Raw genomic sequence first — 13,003 nt, 5'->3', positions numbered from 1 at the left:
AATAAAATATTTTTTTTAAAAAATCCTGAAGTAGACTCTGGCTTGTGTCCCAGATACTACATAATACTACATCACAAAATGCTTTATAGCTTTAGCTGGTTTGTGCATAGCATTCTCTCTCTGAAGGTACATGCACTGCCCTTTGATAGATTACTTTAAACAACCAAGCTTGCCATAAGTTCAAACTACAGACAACACACTATCCATCCTCACAGAAAATATCCAAACAGAATAAGAAATCCTTTGAAAGAGGAAGCAAATCTTGGACTATTGTCCAAATTTAACAAATGGCTAGTTTTACAAAAGGCTGCCAATATAACCAGCACATTTTTCCCCCAAAGGCAATACAGTGAGGAAAAAAATAATGTCCTTAGACTTTCAAGGACATCCTGCAAAATAATGATCTGCACCTTTCACAATTGATAATAGATCTAAAGCCCAAATGCCCACAGACCAGTGCTCCAATTTTTGATGAGTACAACAGCCTTTATTTCAGGCCATGTCTCTATAAATCCAAAAAGAAGAAAGACTGGGAAAATTTTTGCAAGTTTTTGATTGGTGTGACTGAATCAATAATGGACAGAAATGAACTACCGTACTCTGCAATGTCATTCAGGGAAGAAGGACAGGGTTAGCCAAAGGAGAAACAATCATTAACACAAAGAAAGGAGCTGGTTTAAGATCCAGCAAGCTTTAATTAAGAAAGACTGCTGTTGGACTAAGCCATGTAAAAGCATTTGAAAGGTGCCAAATTTATTCATGTAAGGCAACTTGGAGACTTGAAATGCAAGGAATTCAATTTCAAATAAAACGAAGATCAAGTGTCTCATAAGCAGAAAAAGAAATACTGTATGTGAAGCTTAATTCAGTGAATCTATCAAGAATGTGAAACCCTGCCAGAATATCATACAAGGGACTGAGGGAAGAATTAACGTGGAATCAGCCACCATAAATCATTTCTAAGTCCTTTCAAAGCAAATTATTAGCAAACAAATTACAAATTATTAGCAAACAATACTGTTATAGTATTTACTGTAGTTTTTGAAAAGAATACTATCATCATTAAATAAATAATTAAAGTACAGCAAAAAGTTCCAGTGCCATCAGGAAAAATAATTTGGAGATTCTCAACGAGTTAACTTTTCAGCAGCTATTATCTTCATTTTACATCATCACAACCCTGAGAAAAAGGGCTGAAGGTGAAATAAGTCTGAGGCATCCTATGAGGCTAGAGGGTTTTCCAGATCATCATAGGTTACATACCTTGAGAATAATGCAGGTTCTGATAAGGCCTTGTTTTCAGGTGGCTGTAAAGTCCTGTGGCTGGGATGCTCAGGAGGAAGGCAGATGACATAAGGAACATCGATGGCCTTCCTCCTTTCCATTGCTGCCAGGATGGGTTGCACCGAGTAGCAATACCATTGTAGAATTAATAAAACTGCAGTCATTTGGTCTAAAATCCAGATGTCTGTATCTGTCCTCATTGGCCCCTTTTATTTACAATGTACATTAAGTACAGATGAATTCAGTGAGGGACAAAATTAGGACAACTAGGCTGTACAAAAAACCCTAGGTGTTATTTTGCGTACATTTTGCAAAAAAACAAAGTATTTGTTGGAATTTTGCTTCAACTTTTTTGTATGCAAAATTAAACTTAATTTCATCACGCTTCACAAACCTGCCATTAGATTCTGATTATTAAGCCTTTTTGCAAAGATGATGAAAAGCCCAAATTCACCCATTTCCACTTTTTCATACGGCTCTGAGAATTCTATAGTTGCACTGGCTTGCCACTAAAAAGTCAGCATTTACTAACCTCTCTCTCAGGAGTACTGAGACACTGCAGCGACTTCCTGGTCTAGGTTGTATAGCAATTCTTGGCAAATGCTGACAATGGCCCAGATTCTTTGTCATGTGGCACAAAAGGAGCAGAAACTTCCTGCATCTTCCTAGAGAGTGTAGAGACGACACAGGCAACAAATATGCCATCCTCCACAGCAGCCCAGTGTAGAGGGAAGGGAGGGTGAGTGACCAGATCACACTGTGCTCCCACTATCTCCAGATAGTTCCAGCTGGCATAGATTAGAGCAATCCTTAGCTACTCTAACTCGTGTCTGGGGATGGGCAGAGAATCGTGACGCTCCCTGACGGTATGTCTGCACTGCAGCTGGGAGCAAGCCTACCAACCTGAGTAGACAGATGCACACTACCCTGAGCCCAGCTAGTCTGAGTCTGTCTACCTAGGCTGGGAGGCTCATTTCTAGCTGTAATTTAGACATACCCTCACTGCCCCACTCAGTCTGTGCCGCATTGAGTGGATCTTGGTTGCAGGTGTAAATTTGGCCTGTCGACTGTAAATCACCTACAAACTGAGAAAGACTTTATGGGAAACTAAATAATCCGTTTGAAAATTAGTGTTTTCCTTTTACTGTTACATAAAGTGCTACCCAGATCATTATTCAATTCACAATGGCTACAGAGAAGAGTCTTACAGTTGTCAAAAGACAGTTGCATTCAGCAGTCTATTAACCCATTTACACCAGTGGCAGTTACTGATGTGAATCCGTCACACATCAGTGGTTAATTAAACCTTCTTAGACTATGTAAGGATGTTACAGTCAGTGGATGCAATAACCAGAAGTTTGCAGTCTCTCCTTGTGGGGTTCACGGCTGCCTTAGCAAGTGACAATGACAAGATTCAAGTGGAAAGTCAGATGCAGCTCAAAAAACTGCTTTCCAGAGGTTTCTTGGCAGCAAGAAATATCATTTGGAAGTGCCAAGTTATAATATCTTCATAGTCATAGATACGAGTGATGAATTCATCCAACTACAGTGTATGGTTTGAGAGGGAAGCAACTTCTTCCTATTCTGTGCATAATCAAGATGAGGAAAAACAGATCCACTGTGACTCTCTTCTGGGCAATCTGTCAACATGTAACTTAACCTTCCTCTAGGCAGCGCTTATTGGAAGAGCGGGAGCTTTTAAAGTCCTTATGTCATCATGAGAAACTTTAATGTAAGAGAAGAGAGATTATCTATGCCTAAAAACGTTTCAAGTACTGTGGGGGCAAAAGTAAATGCCCTCAGAAATCTAGTAGTGTCTCAACAAACCACAGACCCAGGGAGTAGAATGATGAAATAGAAAATCCCCAAGTAGAGCATTTCTTTTGTTTTTAATTCAGTATTTTTAGAGTTTTCCTACCCAAAATTGTAGCAATAAAATAAATAAATAATAAATTAACATACTACTGGGGCACTATGTATGCACTTTTTGAACCATTCTTGCACATAGTCCAATGTTAGCATTACAATGAGAAGTAATTTTATATTTTTCAATATGTTTTTTGAACCTTTTCCTCATTTTTTGGCTCATTCCCTCTATGTAAGATCAGCTTGATAGCAACTCATATTCTCACAGTTACAGCTTCAAGAGAAAATATTTCAGATTTTTAAAAGACTGATCAGGGATTAGAAACCCAAAACCTGAAAATACCAACCCAAAATGGAGTACAATTTTATCTTAATATGGCAATCACTACAACCAAAGGTGAAGCTGCAGTTCTGAAGGCATTTGGATTTGTTTATTTTTGGCATAAAGCTCCAACCATCAGAAGAATGAGCTACTATGTCCAACTTTCCCACCGCAGTTAGGTTAATCTGGTAAAGGTGAATTGGTTTCACTTCTAAAACAACGATCACTGTTTACCATAACAAACAAACCTGGGTCCAATGAAGAAAGGAAATCCTCAGTAGCTCTTTCTATAGGCCAATTGTTTCTCATGAGTTCCTTCCTGAACTGGAGCGATCTGAGCGACTCATTATAATGGTGCCTGTGTTAAAATAAAGGCTTTGGTGTGAGGTAATCCTCTCAGAGATACACAAAGCAATTACCTGGCACTTTCAGCTTCCAGAACACAGTCTGCTTCTATGCACTTTAGACTTTAATGAGATGTGTGAAGAATTCACCATATTCATTCTCTACGTCACAAGATTAGTATCAATGGTAGTTAACATTCATGCACAATACACAAAAGTTCCATGTACTGGTTACAGTCCCCAGTCCCTTTTAAAGCCCTCTACTTATTACGGCAGCTATGGTAGCAACTCCACATTTAAAGCATCGTTGAGATTTTTGCTTAAAGCAGAATTAAAATCCCTCCATTTTTCATTTTAATTGTTACATTTAGTTTCCATATTAAACACAGACTTTCCATTATTATTATTTTATTAAAATATTCAATCTTGGAGAGGAGATTTTAAAAATGATACTTTTTTCCAAAGCTCATTCCCCAAGAGTCTACCTTTTTATTTATTTATTTTCCTGGTTCCTTTAGTTAAAGAGCCACAGTTCCCAGAAACTCCAAACACATAATTCTCATGAGATTCCAGATATGGCTACTTTTCAAATTTAAATGCAAAGGGAGTTATTGCCTTGTGTGTCATAAGTGAGTTTAACCCTACAAAGACAGGCTGACGTAGCTGCCCAGATCCACCAGCAACTTACATTTGCTCTCATTGCCTCGCCAGCCCTCCTGCTCTGTCTCCAGGCAATAGCCCTTACCACTCCTACTTGTCTCTGTGCTTCCTTGACACCAGTCTCCTTGCAACTTGACTATCTTCAGTAGTGAGAGTCCCAATCCAACAGACCAGCTACGGTCTGTTAGAATGGGACTCCCATCTATGGGAGGTATGCCAGACTGAGAGATTGCCTTTATAGAGCTGCAAACTCGACTCCTCAATATACTTGGCCTACAAGAATCCTCCTCCGACCATGTTCTAGTCCAGAGGTGGGCAAACTATGACCCGTGGGTCACATCCGGCCCACGGGACCGTCCTGCCTGGCCCTTGAGCTCCTGGCCGGGAAGGTTAGTCCCCGGCCCCTTCCCCTGCTGTCCCCCCTCCCCTGCAGCCACACTGCTGCGAGGGCAGAACGGCTTGTGCCCACCCACCTCCCAGGCTTTCCAATAAGCCAGTCCTGCCGCTCTGAGCAGCATGGTAAGGGGGCAGGGAGTGGGAGGGATTAGATAAGGGGCAGGAGGTCCCGGGGGGCAGTCAGGGGACAGGGAGTAGGGGGTGGCTGGATAGGGCGGAGGTTCTGGGGGTTGGGGAGCAGGGGGCAGTTTGACAGGCATGGGAGTCCCGGGGGGCAGTCAGGAGACAGGGGGCAGTTGGATGGGGCGGAGGTTCTGGGAGGGGGGGCAGTTAACGGACAGGGAGCAGGGGGCGGGTTGGATGGGGTGGAGGTTCTTGGGGGTGGTCAGGGGATGGGGGTTGGATAGGCGTGGGAGTCCCAAGGGGCCTGTCAGGGGGCGAGGGTGTGGATAGGGGGCGGGGCAGTCAGGGGACAGGGAGGGGGGGTTGGATAAGGGGTGGGGTCTCAGGGGGTGGTTGGGGTGGAGGGGTCCTGGGAGGGGGCAGTCAGGGGACAAGGAGCAGGAGGGGTTGGATGGGTCAGGGGTTCTGAGGTGGGCAGTCAGGGGGCAGGATGTGGGAGGTGGTGGATAGGGGGCGGGGGCCAGGCTGTTTGGGGAGGCACAGCCTTCCCTACCCAGCCCTCTGTACAGTTTTGCAACCCTGATGTGGCCCTTGGACCAAAAAGTTTGCCCACCCCAGTGTTAGTCCCCATTACCAACTGGTAGCACTGAGAGAGTAAGGAGAGGGTAAGAAATTTAGCCAAAGTTGCCTGAGAAGACAGATTCTCCACTGAATGAAATCTCTTAATGAACATTAGAGGTAAGACCCTTTTCGATGGACATCAGCAGGACTACTGGAATGGGACTCCTGATGCAGGGGTTTAAGATATTAGAGGGAAGATGAGGGCCTGGATAAATGGGTCATCAGTGGCTTTCTGCTGGCTCTGTAAATCCCAACGCACAGTTTTCCCAATCCCCAGCTTGCCAAGTCCAGTTCCCTGATGGCCAATAGAATTTTTTTTTCCAGTTCACAATATATTAGTGAGGCCACAAGTAAATATTTCTGCATTCTTCTCCTTTACTACTTTGTTTTTGTCAGTCTTTTACTTCTTTGCATTCTCTTTTGGGTTTTGCTCCTTCTCACCTGTCCTGTTTCTCCCTTGCTTCACTCTCCACTCCTAATTCCTGGTTTTATCCAGCTCCAGCTCCCCACTCTGCCTCCAGCCCTACTACCCCACTCCATCTGTGAGCACAGAAGATCTAAAAGCACCGCTGTGAGGCCAGAAAGACTAAAGGGTAACACTTCTTCCTTAACTCAGGCTATATGTTATGTATAAATTCACTGGTGATCCCCGACATCTCTCCTGGTGGTATTCCGAGAGGTGACTTAAGTTTCCCCCCTTCAAACAATATAAAACACAGTTGTAACGGTTTCTGCCGTTATTTTACAATGTAAATTTTTTTAAAAAATCAAACCCTTTTTTATAAACATATAAGAGTTGAAGAAATATATAATGCAAGGCATCAATCTACAGTATGAAACTCTTACTATATTAACACAATCTTCAATGCATTAATCAATGCAATGCAATCCAGAATCCTTCAATAACCCATTGCACAAAGTTAATTGCGGACCGGGGTTTTGTATAGGACAAAAACTGAACAGCGACTCTGTACAGTGTACATTGTAAAGGCTGTTAGCTTTTCATTTAAACAATGCCACAATGTACCTACTAATCTACAAATTCCCAGGCTTCTGAATTTATATATACAACTTTATTTAGATACATATGTATCATGTTTTATAGAGAAACACACAATATTATATTATAAACACTACAGTAAAACATGGGGGATAAAAGGCAGCAATTTTAAATTTATCTATTCTCTTTCTTCCAGAGAATGCTTCCTACATTACTGGTGGAATTAAAATATTGCTATGTCTGATCATTAATATCAATACAAACCTAATTTCTCTGTTCTAAATTAATCCCTGGTGTAAATACACTGCAATCAGGCCTCAGTCACAACAGGGGTACAACATTTAGTTCATTGTGTTTATTAACAATACTGTTTTATACTCAGAAATATACACAATATGCCGTAACTGACTGGAATTAGATCCAGAGAGTCCCTTCCTCCCCAGCTCATGGTGCATGAGGAACATATTGCACTGCCATGCAAAACCTGAAACTCACAAAGAACAATTCTCATTTCCCCTCTGCATTGCAGGACCTGCTACTCATGTTAGAATTTATTTCACAACCAGAGGAGATTTTAGCAATCCACCAAAAATGCCTTTACTGTGACCCACAGTGAGAAAAGCTCACAGAACGTAATTCAGGAGTCGGGTGAGGGGAATAAAATCTATTAATCTTTCTCCCTATACAAGGCAATGCAAAGCTGTGGAAGCCTTCGATTGGCACAGCAGCCAGGGTGATGTTTTGTCAAATCATACCCATAATGAGGAACGAAAATTCCTTAAACAGATACTTTTTATCTTCACTGTGCCTCTCGATCCCTCAACAAATTTCAGGGACACATTCCCCAAAACATCAGGCAAAATAATCTACATTGCCTGCATAAAATCAGCATATGTAAATCATGTTTATGCAAATTAGAATTTTGCTTTGCTACCACATTTTTAATCATAAAAAAAAACCCACCCAGAACTGTAAGTTATTCCCATGCCCCCTAACAGGACACAATATACCAACACAGTAAAGTGTGTGATTCAAATTGCTGATGAGAAGGGAGAGCTATGTACAGTAATGCTTGATTTTTACCCCTTTTTTCCGGTATCAGAATATCTTTCAGCTTGCTACTAAAATTATAGAGAAACACACAGTGAGGAAAGCAATCAGTCCTTAATTAAGTAAGCAGGATAAGAGTATATTGTATGGACCTGATTCTCAACTGGTATAAATTGGCATAGCTCTACAATGAAGATATGCCAATTTATGCTAGCTGAGGCTCCATCCCTATTATTTCTTTAACAAAAATGGAAGTGACAATTAAGATTGCTTGGCATGCCATTTTACCAAAACACTGAATTTATATTTAAGGGACTGGATTAAGCACAAGGCATCAGGTATTAGTGCTTATTTCAGCTAGAAAGCAGAGAGCTCAGTCACTGCTTTGAGGCAAACTGTTACTCTTATTCTTGCTAAAATGCTTGTTTCACTTTTTCTTTTCTATTACCTGCTTTAATTTTAGCGTTTAGGTAACAATTGATTAATAAAAGAAAGCATGAGAAATTGTCACAATAAAACTTGGTTATTAGTGCGCTCTAAACTCTTTGATGGGTAAAAAGCTACAAAGAAATCAGAATTAACACAGTTTATCACATTAATATGTGAACTCTCCACCTGAATTGTTAGTGCACAAATTCTTGGTGCCTCAAATCTCTTCATAGTTCTCTTCAGGTACTCTCTCTGTACAGATTGTGCACTTGGTTGCTCACATGAGACTGTGGTTATAATCACTGACAAAATATATACATATATAGTTTACATTTATACAGCACCTATTCTCCCAAAGGACTCCAAAGTATCTTACAAACCAAATGCTTACAAGCAGCATGTCTACTGACTTCAAAGGGAGCTGTGAGTACAGAAGGCTTGTAGGATCAAGGCCTGGATAACCACAGGGCTCACTTCACCTTGAAAAACTGCAGCTGCTTCTCTGGTGGAAAGCAGCAGTTGTTTAGGAATGATGCAACATGATTGTTTAGGAAAACAAGAGAAGAATAACATGCCTAATTGACACTACTTTCCGGACAATCCTGGAAGGTTTTTGTCTGAGCCTCTAAGCTTTGTGCAACAGGTCTAGAAACTGGCTCTAATCAGAGGGAGAAAAAGCACATCCCATAGTGAGGACAGATGGCTGTGGCTGAGAATGTTGAATCAACAACATAGCTATAGCACACTCATCTTCCTTGGAGGTCTCTCATAAAATACAGGCTAAACCTTCTATAATTTCTATGTTCTGAAATAGAAATAGGACAAGAAGTAAAACATGTTGTGATACACCCACCATAATGTATTTATTTATATGTATGTGTGCGTGTGTATAGCTGAAGTTGTAAGGTTTCAGACAAAAGGACATAGCAAGTTCAGGTGGTTTTAAAAAAACGGCAGCTGCCATGGAGTTGGGTTTTACTAGTTGCGAGTTTCAGTAAGAAATCCTTCAAAGCACTGATTTGAACTGATAAACATGCAGAAAAAATGGTACTGAGGGCAAAAATATCTCAACTAATTCAGTGGAAGTTCAAGAAAGTAGACTGGTTTGCAAGTTATATTAGCCTTCTGTTTCTTTGTACTAATCCATCCAGAAGGGCCTTGGCGAGGAGAGTTTTTTCTCTATTTCTCACAGCCATATGGTTCCTAACCTATTTAGACCATGTGACCTAAGAACAATGTCCCTTTAATATTACTTAATTTCTTAAACTTACCTGGTGAAATTAAGGACAATTTTCTAGAGTGACTAGTGATTTGGTGTGCCTCAATTTTGGGGTGCCCAATTTGAGTCCTGTGCACTTAATTGAAAACCAGTCCCCTTTAATGGGTCTCAAGTCAGACATCTAAGAAGTAGGGCATCCAAAATTACTGTTTGCTTTTGAAAATTTAAGACTAAGAGGCAGAATATGTAGGTCATTCAGAATCAACACTTTGGTTATCAGACCATTCAAGCTCTGGTTTTGGAGGGCTGATATTGGTTTCATCTTTAGGGGACACACACTGCATGTGAGAACAGTGACATCATAGGTAAAGGTGTGTGTCATTTATAGGTACTGTATGTAAATATTAGTAGTAGATGTTGGGCCTATAACATGATAGCATTCCTTTTTAAAAGTGATGATCAGGACCACAATCAAAAGGTTTTAGTGCTTTCATAGTCTTAATTTCTATCCTCCTGGGTGGATAAGATCTTTAAGTAATGAAAATTATAAATATTCGTAAACTCATGTAGGTATGTCATTACAGAAACATGTAGACTAAACATGTACAGGTACTTTAATTTTCAGACAACTCACTCAATTTTTCACCTGTGAACATATGCATACAAGACGCTTGCATACACATATTTTGCCCATGAAAATTCAGAGACCATGGCTGAAAACTTGTTCCTTAATCACCTGTATGCACCAAAATCAACTGTTTAAAAATCCAATAAAAATCCTCTCAAAAGATATTTCTAGATTAAGTGTTAGCTTCTTTCTTGTTTCTCTCCCTCCCCCCTACTAGAATCCAGAGATATGCACTTCCAGCATGCCAGGCAGACTTTAGAACTGTCATCAAGGCCAACATGGAAGAATTACTTACCTAGTAGTTTGGCTTCTCTGAAAGCATTATTCTGGTCAGAGTCTCACAGCTGGCTCTTGTGCTCCCTAATGTGAGATGGGAAACTCCCCAAGATCTCAAGTTCTAAATCCCCAATGTCAGCAGAAGTACACTGAGGCACATGTCATATTACTACTGGTGGTCTCACACCACACACACTCCACCCACCCCCAGCTTCTCTTGGAACTGTCCAGTCAGTTCCTGGTTAAGTAGAAAACGATATCTCCCACCGCCACCCTGAAGAAATCCTGCCAAAAAGATATCTTTAGAGAAGCAAAATTACACAGTAATCTTCTCTTACTATAGCACCTGGAAAGAATTCTCCCTCTCAGAGACTGAAGAAAGGTCAAAAGTGAAACCATAAATAACTGCAACAGGAAGCAAGAACAAGGCTGAGGCCAAGAAATGAGAAGAATATAAAAGAGAGGTAAGATACACACCAAAACCCGTCACCTTTTGACAGCTTTCAAGATGCATGCTAACAAAACTCTAGCAGGTGGGAGAGTTTGGGCTCCCCTACATCCCTGCAGTACTGAACGACCAGAGTAGGATTCTTTCCCACAGACTGAATTCAAGCAACAGTGCTTCGCAAGCTTATGAAGTGAGGACTACATAACTGCTTTGTGTAAGATGGAAACAGCCCTGAGGCAGATAGAGGAAACCACCCTACCTTGGATCAAATGAGCCTCGACATCGTTCTTGAGTTCAGGCCAGCCACACCATAACAGCAAAAAGAACTGGACCTGACTGGAAGGCAGGGGAGGGACACAGCAGAAAAGGACCCCAAAGCAAGATCAGTGCTGAGTGTATTGAAGAACTGGAGCAACACGTGAAGAGACATGGACTTTGGCATGGAGCTTCTTCAGTGACTCTAATCAAGAAGGAACTCACTGAAAGGTTCCCATGGTGGCAGGTAATGTCCTGGATGGTGTGTGACCACTAGCGTAAGGGTGTGTGTAGTGGAACTTGTGCCACAACCCAATACTACTCTTATAGACTAAAAATCCTGAGAGTTTGGGGAGTTCCACCCACCTTGCACTAGGGAACACTAGATTCCAGAGTGAGAATCCTGCTCAGAGAAAAAAGTTTAGTTCATGAGTGTTCGTAGCCCACAGACCTAGCATCCTTATCACAAAGCAGATGATTCATGAACAATCCGTAAGAGGCTTTTCATCTCTGGGCAAAGATGAATCACATCCCTTTGTTTCTGTTTAAGTGAATGGTCTAAAAGGCCTACCCAACTAGTACTTTGTCCTAGTGAACATACTTTGCCCTTTCCATTGCATTGTAGCCCTGTTAAAATGCAGACATGACAAATGCTGCTCCTTGTGAGCTGTTGAGGCCTCTGGCAACTCCATGAATAAAAATAAACACAATTACCTCAGCACCTTTACAGTCTCAGTCCATTTCTCCTGTTCACTCTCCCATGGATCCACTCTAATCCAGTCCGATGTCTCCAGTGCAAGTTGAGCCATTGCTATCCGGTGCTTTGCTGAAACCAAGCCTCTTTTTCCATAGTTATCACTGACTGGAGAAATGATACCTTCAATCACCCGGTACCTTCCTTTGGAAGACAAGAAAGAAAATCAGCATTTTAGATCTTTTTTTAAAAATGGTGATAAAAAGGAATTTATGTAAACACTGAAAAGTAATGTTCCTGTTCTTCTGTGATCTAAGTTCTATTATTGATATGTTAACTCCATTGGACAATATTAAAAGGAAAGCTGGATGAGTATATAACTTCCTGCAAATAGAAACGTTTGTCAAGCTCACTGAAGAGAAGGTTAATGAATTTTTAGTTCAAGTAACTGTACCACTGCAGCTTTCAGACAGCCTAGATGATGAATGTTTTAATTGACCAAAGTTTGTTTCCAAGCATCTCACGCGTATCATTTAACAAGATTATCGTGCTTCCTCATCAGGCTAAAACAAGAATTACACTATGTAAAATCGGAGCAGTTTTCTGCTGTATTGTTTAATAGCACAAACCAGTCAAATCAGTAGATTCAAAAATTCTATTTTTTGTATAGCAGAGGATGGGTGATGAAGGTGTTTTAAAACAAAACTTAAAACACTTTGGAAAAACATCCTTGCCGAGTTTATCTGCCATGAAACCTGCTTTCCATCTGGTTGATCATGTTAATTAAATGTGAAAATATGCCCGTATTTTCCAACTACTGTAATGTAATGAAATCATTAAAGCTATAAGCTGTCATAGTCAGATTCTGCAGCCCCAAATTCAAGTCAGGAAATAAAAGCAGATAAAATCTTCCCACAAAAGCTATAGCATTCATCCAAATAGAAACAGCAGAGAAAGGCAGCTCCAACATGAGCTTCACGTCCTTAGAATGGATAAGAACAGAGTGCAGAATAGAGATGTTTCAATAAATACAAATGATCACGCTAAGATCTTTATGAATCTAACATAGGTATTCTAAGGTATATGGGGAGAAAATAAAATAAAAACAGATCTCTTTATAACTTACTTATTACTGAATAAAGAAAAAAAATCAAATCACCCTGCTGCGGCCAATCTCTATTATTCTACAAAGAGGGCTATCCTGAGAGCCTCATAATTCATTTCTGATACTTGAACATGACACTGTAATCTAATAGCTTGCAATTTCATTTTATACATTGGGGTGAGATTTTCAAGAGAGTCTAAGGGAGTTAGGCACACAAATCCCATTACAATTCAACAGGATTTGCATGCCTGTTTGCTTTGAAAAACCCAGCTTAAAGTATCTT

General features: G+C 40.6%; 1 protein-coding gene across 5 annotated transcripts in view; it reads right to left on the bottom strand.

The window, feature by feature from the left end:
- Window positions 1-13,003, bottom strand: part of NMNAT3 (nicotinamide nucleotide adenylyltransferase 3) — a 79,156-nt gene that overhangs the window by 9,185 nt on the left and 56,968 nt on the right. For all 5 annotated transcript variants that reach the window (XM_037908998.2, XM_043522333.1, XM_037908999.2 and 2 more), the window contains 2 exons: window positions 11,636-11,819; window positions 3,721-3,830 (listed from right to left, as the gene is read on the bottom strand). In XM_037908998.2, the coding sequence (XP_037764926.1) occupies window positions 3,721-3,830; window positions 11,636-11,819 (294 nt within the window). The remainder of the gene's footprint in view (window positions 1-3,720; window positions 3,831-11,635; window positions 11,820-13,003) is intronic.

Source organism: Chelonia mydas, chromosome 9, assembly GCF_015237465.2.
Source record: "Chelonia mydas isolate rCheMyd1 chromosome 9, rCheMyd1.pri.v2, whole genome shotgun sequence".
Lineage (NCBI taxonomy): Eukaryota > Metazoa > Chordata > Testudines > Cheloniidae > Chelonia > Chelonia mydas.
This window is presented reverse-complemented; position numbering and strand designations above follow the sequence as displayed.